Genomic DNA, 17,582 nt, shown 5'->3' with positions numbered 1-17,582 from the left:
GTTCTAATAAATATAAAGATAAGTAAATACATTATGTACACCTTTTTGTGTGTGTGTATAAAACAGTGACTTTTTTTTTCAGGCACCTCCCCTCTGAGAACTAATGAGACAATTCATATAAATTACTTAGCACAGGGTTTGGCACATAGTAAGTACTAAGTAAAAATTCTTTGCTAGGTGAATGATGGGTCACCCTGGGTAAACCAGTTGACCTTTGCCTATGGGAACTTGTTAAATTAATTGTCCCAGATCATCCCAGTTGGAAACTTTTTTGATCTTGGGATGGGGCCTCTGATATCTACTCTCTTTCCCTCTCTTTGCCTTCACTGATTTGTGGAACACGTCACTGTGAAATCACAGATTTGGAAAAACAAATGCCATGAGAGTAACAATTTACCTTATCCTGCTCTCTTCACGTGGCATGGGAAAATGAAAAACGTCCAAATGAAGACAAATCTATTGGATACCAAAACCACCAGGCTATTGATCCTTAAAGCCAGACAGCAAGGTTATGAATTGGGTGATAAAATGAAAGCATTTAGCTTGACTTCTAAGATGGGGACAGCTTTGTGTGTTATCACAGCTCTTGGGTTCTCCTGACAGCCCCACAACTAATGAACTAGCACTTCTTAACTAGACTGTTTATGTGTTGCATCTGTCTAATGTGCTGGGTGAGTGAGATATATCGGAACAATTTGCTTTTTTTTTAGAAGGCTGGATGCCTGTGATTTAATCTGATTTAATTTGAAAGTGGCAAGAACATTAGCTGAGAGTTCTTACCTGGAGCTAGAAAAGGAGGAGATTGTTAGAAGCCATGAATAGTTCTGCACCCCTGCAGAGGAGGGATTTAAATCTCCTGACGGATTTTGGAACTGATAAGCAAATGTTGTGTTTCGGGTGTCAGAGATCAGTGTGGGAGCCTGTAATTATTTTAATTGGATGCCAAGGCCCAGAGGGAAGTGAGTGTCCAGTTGGGTCATGGAGTAAGGTGCTAGAACTAGGTATTCTGAAGCTTGCTTTATGCTCTTCCTTTCACACCCTTTAGAGTGTTGAGACCGTAATAGCTTTCAGGCTGTCCTGTCCGTCCTCCAGTTGCCTTGAGTCAGTCCTGCTGCTCTTTGACCCATGGCCTCTGGGGACCAGGTGTTCCTGTGACCCCATAGAACTGAAATGTCTCTTCCTGACTCTGCCTCATGGTGGTTTCTTTTCTTGACCTTTGTGTGATGGGGAAGGTAACCGTTATGGGATGAATTGTGTTCCCCCCAGGGACTTCCCTGGTGGTACAGTGGTTAAGAATCCACCTGCCAATGCAGGGGGACACAGGTTTGATCCCTGGTCCGGGAAGATCCCACCTGCCATGGAGCAACTAAGCCCGTGAGCTACAACTACTGAGCCCACACGCCACGGCTACTGAAGCCCACGTGCCTGGAGCCCGTGCTCTGCAACAAGAGAAACCACCACAGTGAGAAGCCCACACACCGCAATGAAGAGTAGCCCCCGCTCGCTGCAACTAGAGGAAGCCCGCACACAGCAACGAAGACCCAATGCAGCCAAAAAAAAAATTGTGTTTCCCCCAAATTTTATATGCTGAAGTCCCAGCCCCCAGGACCTCAGAATGTGTTCTTTTTCTGGAAATAAGATGTCATCATTGTAGTTGTCATTAGCTAGGATGAGATCATATTTGATTAGGGTGAGCCCTCAAACATGTGATGGCCAGAGTTGTGGTACCCCAAGCCGAGGGATTACCAGAAGCTCAGAGAGAGGCCTGGAACAGGTCTTCCCCTAAGCGTCTTCAGAGGGAGCATGCCCTACTCACATCAGGATCTTGGACTTCTAGCCTCCAGACTATGAGATGATAAATTTCTGCTGTTTAAACCAGCCAGTCTGTGGCACTTTGTTTCAGCAGTCCTAGGAAAGTAATGCAGTAACCCACTAAGCATTCTATACCATGAAAGTACAATTAGTCACGAGAGGGGAAAAAGTAAAGAGGAGACTGTACCTTCTTATCCCACTCCCAGTTCTTTTGTTTTTTAATGATCAAACTGTCATTAAGTGCTTGATAAATCAGTGTTCATTATATACCTGCTGTGTACCGGATAACATGCTGGGCACGTCTCCACCATATTGAATCCTGGTTCTACCCCGTACTATGTGTGTAATGTGTGGCATGTTATTTTTTAATTTTTTAAATAAATAAATTTATTTATTTATTTATTTATTTATTTATTTTTGGCTGCGTCGGGTCTTCGTTGCTGTGCGTGGGCTTTCTCTAGTTGCGGCGAGCGGGGGCTACTCTTCGTTGCGGTGCACAGGCCTCTCATTGTGGTGGCTTCTCTTGTTGCGGAGCACGGGCTCTAGGTGCGCGGGCTTCAGTAGTTGTGGCACGCGGGCTCAGTAGTTGTGGCATGCGGGCTCTAGAGCGCCGGCTCAGTAGTTGTGGCGCACGGGCTTAGTTGCTCCATGGCATGTGGGATCTTCCTGGACCAGGGCTCGAACCCGTGTCCCCTGCATTGGCAGGCGGATTCTTAACGTGTGGCATGTTATTTAACCCACACTGAGCCATGGTTTTCTCAGCTGTACAGTGAAACTATGATACACAACTATTAGGAGTTCTAGGAGGATTAAACGAGATGTAAATGCGGTCAGGCGCCCAGCATAGAGCCAGGCACACAGTAGGTGCTAAGTAGATGCTGTTACTTGAGCTCCCCATGTGCCAGCTTCTAGAAATTTAAAGCCATTAATAATAATAAAGATGCTTCCTTATGTGCATAGAACAAAGGGATTTAGGTAACCTCAAGAAAAGCCATTCTTCTCAAACAAGTACTTATACACAAACGTTCTTGGTAGCATTGTTCACAACAGCCAAAAGATGGAGACAACCCAAATCTCTCAACCGATAAATGGATCAATAAATGTGGTACATGCAGGCAATGGAATATTATTCAGCCATAAAAAGGAATAACACACTGATACAAGCTAGAACATGGTTGAACCTCAAAAACATTATATGATGTGAAGGAAGCCAGACAGAAAAGGCTGCATACTGTATGATTCCTCTTAAATGAAATATCTGGAATTGGTGAATCTATAGAGGCAGAAAGCAAATTGGTGGTTGCCAGGAGCTCGAGGGAGGGGAAAGTGGGGAGTGACTGCTTAATGGTATGGGATATTTTTTTTTGTAGTGATGGAAATTTTTTGGAATTAAATAAAGGTGGTGGTTGCCCAAAACTATGAATGCACTAAATGCCACTGAATTGTACATGTGAAAATGGTTCATTCTATGTCCTGTGAATTTTACCTCAATACAAAGAAAATCCGTTCTTCTTTAATTGCAAGGATATTTATGTGGCCGAAATCAGGGAAACATGGAACAAGGGTTAAAATATGTAACTACTGGGAGTCATCACACAGGACAGTTAGATATCATGGAATCTGGAGGCCCTTCAGCATCTACTCTTTAATCTAGGAGAGATGTTTTCTGTGATCTGAGGCAAATAATGTTTCTGTCCCTCTAAAAGAGGAATGGCGTTTGTGGCATTCTTCCTCCTGTGGCTCAGTGACACCGTGACTTTTCCCTCATTGCAGCCCATGACCAGGACTGAGTCATGGGCCATCCCCCAACCAATCCCTGGCAAAGGAGAATGGTGTTGCTCCAACACACTAAGACCAGCTGTGTTTTATCCTCTGCAGCTAGAGGTCCCCTCTCAGCACAGTGCCGCCCCACTGTCTTCGTCCCTTAGGACTCTGTAACACAGTGCCATGGACTGGGTGGCTTATGAACAGCAGACGTTTATTCCTCACAGTTCTGGAGGCTGGAAGTCCAAGATCAGGTGCCAGCATGGTTGGGTTCTGGTGTGGCCCCTCTTCTGGTTTGCAGACTGCTGACTTCTCCTTGTATCCTCTCATGGTGGAGACAGCCCCTTTAATAAGGACACTAATCCCATTCAGGGGGGCTCCACCCTCATAACTTAATTACCTCTGAAAGACCCCTACCTCCTAATACCATCATATTGGGGATTAGGATTTCAATATATGAATTTTGAGGGATACATTCATTTCATTGTACCCACACATGGGCCAAATCAGCATCTTGTTAACAGAAATGTTCCCAAATCAAGGACATGGCTCTAGGCTTGGCTCCCAGCCTTCAGGTTGGCCTCTGGGTTGCACTTTCTCCTGCACTGACTCAGTCCTCACATGGCTTGCAGAGGTGTTAGTTTCCTCAAGCACAGATGCTGTAATTCCTGCTCTCGGATCTTCAGTAGCTCCCCAGGAGCTGTGGAATGAAGTTGACGTTCTCCTTCACTTAGTATTCAAGGCCGTCCTGGTCTCATTCCCTCCACCCGTCAGTCTTGTTATGTGATGGCTCGTGCGCTGTCCTTTGGAAGGATGGTTTGCTGCCATCCCCTGGCCTCAGGCATGCCCTTCACTTCTCCCAGTGGTTCCCTCTGCCAGGGATGACTGCTCTTGCCTTGCCAGCCTTTTGACATTGTGGCATCCTCTTTGGCTCAGATCAGATGTTTTTTTCCTGAGACCCCTGCCTCCCCTGGTCCTATCTTGTGTTCATGTTCATGGGATCTGTGTCTGTCTGTCCGCTGTGTTCTCACAGGGCTCCTCAAGGGTGGGGACCCTGTTTTATTCACTTCTGTAACCCTGGCCCCAAGCCCCAGGCCTGGAATAGAGCGTATGCCCAGTAAACATGGCCTGTGTAGAATTGATGAATGGCAAAGAGTTGAGAAAAAGCAAAGAACTCACTGCCTTCATTTTCATTTGCCACAAGAGATATTTGCATAAAATCTCCATCGGCCTCTGAACGTGGAGGAAAAAATAGACTCTGCAAGTTAGACACGTAATCCTCCCAACAGTCGGAAAGACTGGAGTGCATTTTGCAGTATCGGCCCTTGTTAAATGCTTATGAACGTTTGCTTAAGCAGAATGAAAATGTGAGGCATGCCTGCATAAATCATCCCTTTCCAGAATGGAAATCAAAAGAACGAAGACCAAAACACTCCGATGGGTGGCTTCATGAGTAGCCTCGTGGATGTGATTAAAAGCTGATTTAACATTCAGAAGAAAAACATAAAAATCAGCCTTCCCGGAGCTGGAGTCTGACCCCAGGAAAAGTGTATATCCTCAGGAAAGATCAATTTGCATTAAAGATCTCTTTGGCAATGCATTGTTCACAGAGGTTAATATTGTAAGGGGAAATTTTTGATTGCTTCACGATTCTTTTTCCCGTTTTTTGCTTCACCACCTGTGTCACCGCAGAGAGAGCTCTGTGCTAGAAGTGATATTCTCACTTCTTGCCTATTGATGTCTTTACCAAGCTTGCGTTCCTGCCCTTAAAAAGCAGAGTCCCGGTTGTATGGTATAATAGAAGGGAAGGAAATTAGGAGAAGTACCTGGGATGCAGGTCAATGCACTCCACTTCCCCAGGCCAAGGGAGGCGATTTTGGAGGAGAAGATGACCACGGTGAATTTGTAGTTCTTCCTGGCATGTTCCCCCTGGAAACATGCTCTGAGCCCTTTAATGAGGGATGGATGGGTCCCCCCTGAAGAAGCGGTGCCTTAGGCCATGGTTTCCCAGCCTCAGCCCTGTTGTTATTTTGGGCTAGATAACTGTTTGTTTGGGGGCTGTTCTGTGCTTTGTAAGATGCTTAGCAACATCTGTGACCTCAACTCACGAGATGCTAGTAGTACCCCATTCTCTCTAGTCTTGATGATCAAAAATGTCTCTTAGACATTGCCAAATGTCCCTGGGTAGAGGGCAAAATCATCCCTAATAGAGAACCACTGTTTTAGAGGCTTACCATGTTGCTAAGCAGAAGTTAGTCTAGTAGCAAGAGGAGGCGGCAGTGGAAAGGCAGGGAAGTGTGAAGGACATGGTGCCCTTCCTTCACCTGGTGGTCCTGCACCGGAGGGTATGACTCGGGTGGACCTGGGGTGACTAGGTTGGCAGGAGTCACATCCAGGAGGCCTTTAATTGCCTCCCTGAGGAAAGCACTTTGGGTCTGAAGTCAGAAGTCTTGGGGTTAATCCAGTGCCCCTCTTCCCAGCTGTGTGAACTGAGTTACCTAACCTTTTGAGCCTCGGTGCCTTTATCTGTAAAGTGGAGTCTTCCAGATTGGCTGTGAAGGCTGAGTGACCTCAGGCCGTGTGGAAGTGCCAGTGTGGTGCCTGGCATCCTAGTTGCCCAATGAACGTTGCCCTCTTTCCTGAGCGCTCCCAGCTCTGGTTAAATCCAGTTCTCTCTAGTTCTGCCACCACCCGCCCAAGGTTGCTATTTATCCAGCCTGTATTACTTCAAAGCCACCAGCATTCTCTGCCTCAAGTCCATTGTCAAGCCCGCAGCCAAACTTACTTCCCTAAACAGGATGGTGTGAAGGCCTAGAAGATATTTAAACTGGTACTGTCTAGCATCATGGCTCTGCAGCACCTGAAGTGTGGCTAGGTCAAATGGAGATGTGCTGTTAATATAAGGTACCTTCTGGATTTTGATGATGTAGAATGAGGAAAAGAGTGTAAAATATCTCATTAATATTTTGTATTGACTATGTGTTAAAATGCTAATATTTTAGACATGCTAAGTTGAACAAAATGTATCATTAAAATTAACTTCTCTTATTTACTTTTACCTTTTTAAAAGTAGGTATGGAAAACAGGATGAGTTTTGTAAGAGTAGCTATTGTCTTATCCAAGGAAGCATATTGGTTCTTCATGGGAGAATCATTTCCTGGTACTAAGTATTGAAGTAGAATTTGTTTCATGGGGCAGTCCCTTTTTAAAGAACGGAAGTTATCCCCTTATAAAGAGCAGTAACGTATTGAATAATTGCTGAGCACATTTCTTTTTTTCCTCCTGGCAGATGTTAGGATGTTCTTTCCTTTGTATAGTACTCCCTTTGCTGATATGCACCACCTTGAGGCTGGGCCAGGGCACAGTCATATTTATTAATTCCCTCTCCTCCTTTATATGGACTGAATGTCTGTGTCCCCCTAAAATCTGTATATTGAATTCTAACCCCCAATGTGATGATGGTTTTGGGAGGTGATTAGGTCATAAGGGTGGAACCCCCATGAATGGGATCAGTGCCCTTATAAAAGAGACCCCAGAGAGCTTCCTCACCTTTTCCACCATGTGAGGACACAAGGAGAAGATGGCCACCTGTGAACCAGGATGCACCCAGACACGGTCCTCACCAGACACAGAATCTACCAGCACCTTGGTCTTGGGCTTCCCAGTCTCCAGAACAGTGAGAAATGAATGTGTGCTGTTTAAGCCACCCAATCGATGATATTTTTGCTATAGCAGCCCAGATGGACTAAGATGCCCTTCTACATGCTTTGTGGATGTCACAGCAAGGAGGCAGTAGTGTCTGTGGTGTCTTTAGAATTTGATTGGTCAGGCAGCTAAAATTCAACTAATTCATTTTTATGTTATTAATACTACTGTAGTATCTCACGTTGTTGTGTAATTGTATTTGGGTTTCATTTGATCTCCCTTGATCCTTGCGACAACCCTTAATGCTTGATATTGCCATGGGCCTTCACAAAAAGAGATGGGAGGTTCTGAGGTATTGAATGACTTTCTGAGATCCTACAGCCTATGCGCAAAGCCCAGGTCCTGACGCCCGGTCCTCTTAGAAATGCTGTGAGGTCCGTGTGAAATTCACGCTGTGCCTTGGGGGTTGTTTTTTAAAACATGATTAGAAACAAAACAGGCAAAACTCTCAGGCTGCAGGTAGCGTGTCCTAACTTCAGAGTTTTGGGGAAATGGGTGGTTGAAAACTGGGTTCGTGACCCTAGGGAGACCTCTGCCCTTGATCTGGGCCATCACAGTGGTTCCGAGGTAAAAGGACCTGATTCCCTGGAGCAGGAGAATTTGACTTCCCAGCGGGATCAGGACCAAGTAAGTTGGCGGGGATGGACCCTTCGAGACCTTAAAACACAGTGAACTCCACATTGTTAGTGTTTGTTTCAAAGCATATTGCATGTGGCTCTTACTCTTGCAGTTCACATGATCAGTTTTTAAACAGTGCCTCCCAAGCCAAATGCCATTCTCCGAATGAAAAAAGAGATCACGAGTGCCAGTTGGACAGCCGAAGCTACAGGTTCATCTGCAGGAGGGAGAGGCTTTGGGGCCTGATGTGCAGAGGAGGAGGGTGGAGGAAGGAAGAGACTGCTGGTAGGCCTTTAGGAGGGATGCTCCAGGTCCAATGCCTCTGGTGTGCTCTTCCTCCGGGGGCAGAGAAAGGAGAGAAAGTTACCGAAGTGAACTTTGCAAGGGATGTCAGACGTAACAAAGGGTTTCTAAGGGGCACACCATTGCTGCAGGGACCTTCTTGAGGTGCTGTGTGGATTTTGTTTCTCATATTACAGATGGTGTACAGTCAGACAGCTAGCTGGCAGACTTTTGTTTAAAAGGGCTTTGGGAACAATACAAGTGACAGCAAGGTGCCTGCTTGCCGAGGCTCTCCCAGCACCTTCATCTGTTCATTTAAGGAATGCCTCCTATGTGCCTGGGTACGCATTGAATATAAAGCAGTCATGGACTTTGCCCAAGTGGAGATGACAGTCTAATGGGTGAGGCAGCCATTCAACGAGTAGTCAAATAACTGGATAATTCCAAAATTTGTTGAGTCCTGTGAAGGAAACACCCAGGGCGTGGTGATAAAGTGAAGTGGGTTGGGGAGGAGGATACTTAGGCCTAGGAGTGTCCGAGAAGACCTCTCTGAGTTGGTAGCTTTCAAGATCTAGACTTGAAGGGATGCAGCCAGATCTAGACTTGCCCGCAGTGCAGCCCTAGAGATAGTTAGAAGTTAGCCAAGCAAGTCTTTGTTGGCGTGGCAGACAGTTTAGGATTTGAGAGCTGGGGGAGACACTGAATGATTTCAAGTATGATCAGAGGTAGGAGGTTGCCCTAGGAAGCACACATGGGAGATGATGGTGGCTTTGATTCATATCGTGGCAGGAAAACAGGAGAGAAATGGGTGTGTTATGGGAAAGAGTACATGTTTTAAAGGTGAAAAGGGCAGGATGGGAGGATGCGTGGACTTGACAAGATGAGAGGGGTAAGTGAGGCATTGAGAATGGCTCCCAGGTATCTGGCCTGAGCGATGGAGTAGATGATGTTGCCCTTTATGGAGGTGGGAAAGATCTAGGGAGGGACAGGTTTGGAAGGGAAATCGGGAGTTGAGGTCTGAGGCATGTGCAGTAGAGGAAGATCATGATACATGTCAATCTGGAGGTCAAGGAGAGGCTAGGGTTAGAGGTACAAAGGTGGGAGTCATCAGCCTAGAGATTGTTTTACAAGCCATTGGAATGGGGGATATCACCTGTGTAGAGAAACAAAGATGCATCCCCAACTGATTCCTGGAACACTCCTGGAATTTACCATTCTGAAAAGGAGAGGTTTGGGGAGAAAAGGCATATATGAAATAAATATCTCAGGGACTTCCTTGTGGTTCAGTGGTTAAGAATCTGCCTGCCAATGCAGGGGACACGGGTTCGGGTCCTGGTCCGGGAAGATCCCACATGCCGCGGAGCAACTAAGTCCGTGCGCCACAACTACTGAGCCTGTGCTCTAGAGCCCGTGAGCCACAACTACTGAGCCCGTGAGCCACAACTACTGAAGTCCACGTGCCTAGAGCCTGTGCTCTGCAACAAGAGGAGCCACCACAGTGAGAAGCCTGCGCACCGCGACCAACAGTAGCCACCGCTCGCCACAACTAGAGAAAGCCCGTGCGCAGCAATGAAGACCCAATGCAGCCAAAAAAAAAAAAAAAGAAAGAAAAAAAATCTCAGAGGATAGGAGAGTGAGTTTACCAGAGAAAGAAAAGTAGCATTTCTGAGCAGGTGACCGCCCATTTGAAACCAGAAATGATTAAAGGGAACGAATCTGCCTGCCCGAGAGCATGATTTCATACCCTAACATTTGGTTTCCACGGAAAGCCGTGGAGAACAAGCATAGTTGTGTTCGTTCATTTGAAGCATCAGATTTCTCCAGGCTAGTACGGTTGGAAAAAAGGAGGGCCAAGGGGGGTGTGAATCCTTGCAGAGGGAAGTTATAATCATAAACCAGGGCATCTGAGCCGAATAAGTGAAAATATAAGGAAAATCTAGACCTGGATGAATAGTAATGAAGAAAGCCAGTGGATTGAGGTTCATGAAGACAGCGAAGCATTTGTGTAAGGGCAGCCTGGGGAGGTGACCAGAGGGGGCTGGGCGGCCACTCATGTTGACATTTGCTATCTCGGAGGTTGTTCTAGAATGTGAACCTGGCCCACGTGAAGTGGCAGACATTGTGAATTGGCTACTTGCATCACGGTATTAAGGTGGAGAGGAGTGGTGAGAACTGAAGTCTTCCAAGAATGAGAGGCGTGACCAGGACTTACTTGCTTAATGACTGAGTAGGACAGAGAGCCCATGGTGGTGCCTCGGAGAAACAGTGGTCTTCCTGCGGGGGAGGGGCAGAAGATTCGGTAGCGACAGCTGGAAGCCAGGAGGGTGGAGACCCACTTCCTAGTCCTTAGGTATGTGGACTAAGAATGCCACCTCAGCCACTGCAGCTGCCCCCCAATGGTGCACTTTGAGGAGCCTCAGGATGGGAAAGAACAGGCCCTAGATAGCTAAGGTGCATTTCAAAGGAATGATTTCAGTGAGCCCAGACTCTTGCATCTTCCCATACACAGAAAAGCGCTAAATTCATTAACTTGAGATGTCTGGTTTTCTTTAATTAACAGGAACCTTTTGATGTTCCAGCTACCTGGTTTTTGTTGCAAAACTCCTATATATCCTGGCTCCTCCCATACCTCTTCAGAGCAAACTGAAAGGCTGCCTCCAGGGTTTGAAGTCCTCAGAAAGTCCACCGAATAAAACAGAATTCTTAACTTTTAGGGTGTGCATTTTTTTTTCCAGTAGTTGTGTGTTTGCCTCGAGAGAGTAGTGGAAAGGCTTTTCCCTTGGGAAAGCAGTGGTCCAGAGGACAGCTATGCATTCCCTTAAAAGCTGGAGGTAGAATGAAGTGAGGGGAAGTTGAGGATAAAGAGGAATGTGTGGGTCACACAGTGGAAGTTCCACAGGATTTCATCGTTGGACTTGGGAGGAAAGAGTGGGCTGGAGGTTGTGTGACAGGAGTAGTTTGTATGATAATGAACATCCAGGGAGACTGCTGGCTCTCACTGAGAGGTTCAGGCCTTGACCCACTCAGTACATATTTATTGATCACCTCCTTGTGTGCCAGATGCTGTGCTGGCAACAAACAAGCAGCAGTGGCCAGAATGGACGAGGTGCCTGCCCTTGAAGTATCTGCTCTGACTGGGGAGGTTCAGACTGGTCATCAACTGTGTGTCCTGTAGCAAAGAACTCTTTTCCTGTTTTTTTTCAGAAGATACTAGAATTTGAATCCCAGGGTTTCCAACAACTAAATCAGTGTCCTTAGCCTCTTTTAGTGTCGATTTTCCCTTCTGTAAAATGGGTGTGGTGGTGCCTCTGTGGGTGGTGTTGGTGTTGCTCAGTTATTATTCAAATGTGCAGGAATTGCTTTTGCCAGGAGGTCAGGGTGGGTCATCAGAGCTACCGTCAGTCCATAAGATGCTTGTGTTTAATTAGAAAAAGGCACTTTTCCTTCTAGAAACTCTGCTTCCATCAGTCAGAGAACTGTTGTAGTAAATATGCAATCGAAGAAGTCCAGGAAGTGAATGGTGCGCCCTCCTGCACTGGCTTGTCCCTGCAGGGTGAGGTGAGGGGAGAGGCTAGCTTTGGGTATTAACCAGTTATTTACTAAGTGCTTGAGCACAGGCCTCTCAAACAGTAATGTGCCCTCCAATCACTTAGGCTCTTGTTAAAATGCAGATTTTGATTCATTGGGGCCGGGGTGGGGCCGATATTCTGCAGTGGCTGCTGGTTCAGAGACCACACTTTGGGTTGAGATGGCTACGTGTAAACCTTTGTCTTAAATGCCGGTAGAGGACCTGGATCCTTTGCCCTTAGGGGTTTTGGTCTGATGTGGAGAGATTAATGCACAGGAAATGATTAGAAAACAATTAAGTGATCAGGAATGCGCTCTTGACACCTGTTGGGGTTTAGAAACAAAGAGATGGAATGCCTCTAGGTCTGGACTTGCCAGAAAGGTTTCACAGAAGCAGTAGCACTTGAAATTCCTCCTGAGGTCCAGCAGAGGAGGAAGGACATTGCAGGACGGTTGGGGTATGTGTGAGAGGATGGCTTGGGTATAGACATGAGGTGGGGATGTCATACCAGCAATAATACAAATAATGATAACAGCCAAGCTAACATCGGTAGAGGTTCTATCTACTGTAGGACCTGTTTTATAAGCTCTTTGCCCTTTTAGTACACGGGTGACAATGTTATGACTCTCAGGATTCAGCCACTCTTTTAGTTAGAAAAATCGGTGGCGCATGTCTGTTACTTGTCCTAGGATCAGTTTGGGATCCTAAGTGATTCTGATGGGTTTGGCCATTGTGTTCCTTAGACTTTGTTGTTTTTGGAGGTTACTTAGGTTTTTATTCCCTCTTCATGTGCAGTGTTTCTGGACAATCCACACGTCTTGAACACCCATGAAAAATCATTTCTAACATCCATGATGCTAATTAAAAGACAGCCTCTGGTGGTCTCATTTTTTGTTTGTTTGTTTGTTTTACAACAGAAACTAACACAGTATTGTGAAGCAGTTATACTACAATAAAGATCTATTAAAAAAAAAAAAAAAGAAAAAAAGACAGCCTCTGGTGTTGATCAGAGATGGCTGAACACAGCAGTGTTTGGAATGTGGGCCTCTGACTGTGGTCTTTCAGGTGGTAACCAGCAACCCCTCGAGGGTATACTCCCAACTAGGATCCTACATATGTTAACTCACTGCCCCCAGCATGTAAGGTAAAAGTAACACGTATATACTACAGTGTCTGCACTGAGGTGTTTTGAATAGAAAGCAATATAACAAGAAGACATAGTGATTTAAGCTTTTAAATATCTTTAAATGATAAAAGGAATGCATACTCCTTATATTTATATAATATTTAGGAAAAGTATATGTTCATGTATATTGGAATTATCCATATGCTATACCCAGAGATAACTTTCAGCACTTATACCTTTTCATATCTGTAGCTACGTAGGTATTTATATGTTTATATACAATTTATTACATTGGATTGAAGGATACTTGCAATCACATTTTATGTTCAACTTTGAATCCTACCTTCTGAGGCTTAACAGCTCATGAGAATTTTTCTGGCTCGTACAGTGTATTTCATAGATGTGAATTTCATTGGTTAAGACGAATGGGAGAAGACAGATGGAGTAGATATTTAGGAGGAGAAATTGACCAGCTTGGCTAAGGAATTGGGTGTTGGATTTGAGGGAGGGGCATTTAGAGATGACTCTTAGACACCTGGATTAATAGATGAGGCCTTCTCCCTTTCCCCAGGCAAGAACAGTTTAGAGACTGGTTTTCTAGTTAATGCATCAACATTTGCACATGCTTGGGATGTAATTTCCAGCCCACCTCTGGTTCCTTCCTTCCTTTCTTCTTCTTATGTTGATTCCTATATTAACTTCCTGGAGGAACTTCTGATATAAATTGAGATTTTTCTTTAAAATATGTTTCTAGTGCACAGAGGTGTCATTTAAAAGTCAAATTCATGAAGGAATGTTTTTTACCTGCTGGGTTTAATTTCAGATGCCAGTGTTATCATAAAAGGCAAACCACCCTAGACTCTGTTTTAAAACTTTGTACAAATTGTGCCAGTTGAAATTAACTTCTGCAGATGGAGAGAGGAAAGGAGGAAAATAAGTGTTGTAAAGAGTCTTTTTTTTAAAAAAATTTTGAATTTTATTTATTTTTTTATACAGCAGGTACTTATTAGTCATCAGTTTTATACACATCAGTGTATACATTTCAATCCCAGTCACCCAATTCATCACACCACCACCCCAACCCCACCGCCGCTTTCCCCGCTTGGTGTCCATATGTTTGTTCTCTACATCTGTGTCTCTATTTCTGCCCTGCAAACCAGTTCGTCTGTACCATTTTTCTAGGCTCCACATATATGCGTTAATATATGATATTTGTTTTTCTCTTTCTGACTTACTTCACTCTGTATGACAGTCTCTAGATCCATCCATGTCTCAACAAATGACCCAATTTTGTTCCTTTTTATGGCTGAGTAATATTCCATTGTATATATGTACCACAACTTCTTTATCCATTCGTCTGTCGATGGGCATTTAGGTTGCTTCCATGCCCTGGCTATTGTAAATAGTGCTGCAATGAACACGGGGGTGCATGTCTTTTTGAATTATGGTTTTCTCTGGGTATATGCTCAGTAGTGCGATTGCTGGATCATATGGTAATTCAATTTTTAGTTTTTTAAGGAACCTCCATACTGTTCTCCATAGTTGCTGTATCAATTTACATTCTCACCAACAGTGCAAGAGGGTTCCCTTTTCTCCACACCCTCTCCAGCATTTGTTGTTTGTAGATTTTCTGATGAAACCCATTCTAACTGGTGTGAGGTGATACCTCATTGTAGTTTTGACTTGCATTTCTCTAATAATTAGTGATGTTGAGCAGCTTTTCATGTGTTTCTTGGCCATCTGTATGTCTTTGGAGAAATGTCTATTTAGGTCTTCTACCCATTTTTGGATTGAGTTGTTTGTTTTTTTAATATTGGGCTGCATGAGCTGTTTATATATTTTGAAGATTAATCCTTTGTTCATTGATTCGCTTGCAAATATTTTCTCCCATTCTGAGGGTTGTCTTTTCGTCTTGTATATGGTTTCCTTTGCTGTGCAAAAGCTTTGAAGTTTCATTAGGTCCCATTTGTTTATTTTTGTTTTTATTTCCATTACTCTAGGAGGTGGATCAAAAAAGATCTTGCTGTGATTTATGTCAAAGAGTGTTCTTCCTATGTTTCCCTCTAAGAGTTTTATAGTATTCGGTCTTACATTTAGGTCTCGAATCCATTATGAGTTTATTTTTGTGTATGGTGTTAGGGAGTGTTCTAATTTCATTCTTTTACATGTAGCTGTCCAGTTTTTCCAGCACCACTTATTGAAGAGACTCTCTTTTCTCCATTGTATATCCTTGTCTCCTTTATCATAGATTAGTTGACCATAGGTGCGTGGGTTTATCTCTGGGCTTTCTGTCTTGTTCCATTGATCTATGTTTCTGTTTTTGTGCCAGTAACATATTGTCTTGATTACTGTAGCTTTGTAGTATAGTCTGAAGTCAGGGAGTCTGATTCCTCCTGCTCCGTTTTTTTCCCTCAAAACTGCTTCAGCTATTCAGAGTCTTTTGTGTCTCCATACAATTTTAAGATTTTTTGTTCTAGTTCTGTAAAAAATGCCATTGGTAATTTGATAGGGATTGCATTGAATCTGTAGATTGCTTTGGGTAGTATAGTCATTTTCACAATATTGATTCATCGAATCCAAGAACATGGTATATCTCTCCACCTATTGGTATAATCTTTAATTTCTTTCATCAGTATCTTATAGTTTCCTGCATACAGGACTTTTGTCTCCCTAGGTAGGTTTTTTTTTTTTTTTTGCAATTACCAAACATGAAACACACTCATACTATGTCATAATATTGACATTCAGTCCAGTAATCCTCCACTGTAACAGCTCCTTTACTTTGCAGTGAAAATTGATTTGTATATTCCTTGCCTCTGAGTCCTTGTGGGATTTTTTTTTTAGTTCAGACAGAAAGTCACAAAAATTATACTCATCCTCATCAGTTCACTCAGTCCCATGTAATTAATTTTTTTTTTCATCTTGATCTTTTGTTAGCACTTTTATGAGTTCATCAGTTTTTCATTAGAGTTCTGAAAATGCTTATTCATTCAGTTCAGCAGTACAGTCAGTTACCAGAAACCTGTACTTGTCAGAGTCTTTTCCATGAATTTCTTGAAGATGAAACCCTTTTATAGGAACATATTTGCAAAGGCATCAGAGTACACCCAGAACTGTCTGGAAATGACAAAAGACTTAAAAATGACCACAGTTAAAGATTTGATGAAAGTTCATAATAATGCAGTTGACAAGAAAATTAGTTATTTCTGAGATATACATTTTAAGGTAATAACTAGGATTATGACTTATAACATTATACCAGAACATGTAAGATTTTTAGAAATTTCATGTAATGTCTGAAACATTTATATTAACATATTTCCATACAAATAACCCAATGAAAGTTTAGTATTAGTTGTTTGTTTTTTTATACTGCAGGTTCTTATCAGTCATCAATTTTATACACATCAGTGTATACATGTCAATCCCAATCGCCCAATTCAGCACACCACCATCCCCACCCCACCGCGGTACCAAACCCTGTTGGGACGGAGGAGGGTGGGAATGGCGAGAGATTAAAAAACGTAAGTAAGGCTGCTGTTTGGTGTTCTGGAAGGGCGGTGGGGTCACCTCTGCCTTGTGCTTGATCATCTTTGCTAGTTACTTATTCTAGGGCGCTCTCATTTAAGGCTCATACCATCTCCCACTGCAGAGGGCAGCGCTTACGTTATAGATGGACAAAATGAAGCTTCCCCAGAGACGGGGGCCTTGCCAAGGTCACAGCTAGTCAAGTGTGGCAGCTGGATTTGCATCCAGATCTTTCGAACTGCACAGCCTCTCCTCACAACACTGCCTCTTCCTGAGAGATCACCAGCATTGCTGTGCTTCTCATTCTTAGTGACTAGCGGAGTTTGTGTGTAGGGTTTGATTCCCATACTTCAGAACGGAAAACTTCCCTAGGGGAACTTCTCAAGTCCACAGTCTTTGTTTAAAGGGATTTTGCTTTTTCGTGTTTTACTTTCTCGTCCACACCCTCCAGCCCTGTGGTCTTTGATCTGTTTCCAAAGAGGGCCATTTAGAGAATCCCGTCAGAGTGATCACAGAAGAACGCTTAGCCTTGACAGCTGAGGTTGGCTCCGTTGGGCGTTTATTGCCGGCAAGTTGCCGAACACAGATTCCTGAAGCTTGAGAGGGTCGCCTCTGGTTAGAATCTGATTCCGTTTATTTGTTCGACAGACAGTTATCAGGCCCTGCAGGTGACAGGCGGTAGGCTAAGTCTTATTGAATACAAGGTGAGTCAGACGGGGCACCTACCTTCTGGAAACACCAAGGCTGGTGTGGAAGGAAGACACTTAAACCAGACCATCGTCACATAGGGTTTAAGGGTTACGGCAGAGGGAAGGACACATCCAAGGGGACATTTAAACCAGCTCTTTGGTGGTCATCCCTTCCTCAGGAATCTGCAGCCTTTTGTACCTGTCTGGTGTGGCAGTTCTGCTCTGTGAAGGGGGCTCCACGTGGACTTTTCTCTCCACCTCCAGCCACTGTGATGTCTGTGTTAGGAGCTGGGAGGACATGAGATTGTATGGTCTGTTGGTTTTTAAATTTTTTTGTAAGTCACACGCCTTCCTGGTCAGGTACTCAGATGAAAGATCATTCGCCCTCTGCTCGGTCTGGATTGACCTTCTGCCTCGTCTTTGAACCTGTCTCAGCCAGCCTTCTGCGTGGTCCATGATCGTCCCTCTGCAGGCTGGTTGTAGGTTGTCT

At 44.2% G+C, this 17,582-nt stretch overlaps 1 protein-coding gene across 5 annotated transcripts in view; it reads left to right on the top strand.

Annotated features, from left to right (window-relative positions):
* The window catches only part of LARGE1 (LARGE xylosyl- and glucuronyltransferase 1), a 596,040-nt gene that overhangs the window by 127,281 nt on the left and 451,177 nt on the right, over positions 1–17,582 (top strand). The window contains exon 1 of one of the 5 annotated variants that reach the window (XM_082348933.1): positions 9,444–9,814. The exons of 3 other annotated variants lie outside the window; for them this stretch is intronic. In XM_082348933.1, coding sequence (XP_082205059.1) covers positions 9,762–9,814 — 53 coding nt within the window. In that variant the 5' untranslated portion in view covers positions 9,444–9,761. Of the gene's footprint in view, positions 1–9,443; positions 9,815–17,582 lie in introns of those variants that run through there. One more of the 5 variants, XM_082348929.1, reaches the window with a different exon arrangement.

This window comes from Balaenoptera borealis (genome assembly GCF_965194805.1).
Source record: "Balaenoptera borealis genome assembly, chromosome: 13".
NCBI classification, from domain to species: domain Eukaryota; kingdom Metazoa; phylum Chordata; class Mammalia; order Artiodactyla; family Balaenopteridae; genus Balaenoptera; species Balaenoptera borealis.
The sequence above is the reverse complement of the archived record's forward strand: the minus strand, read 5'-3'. Positions and strand labels throughout refer to the sequence as shown.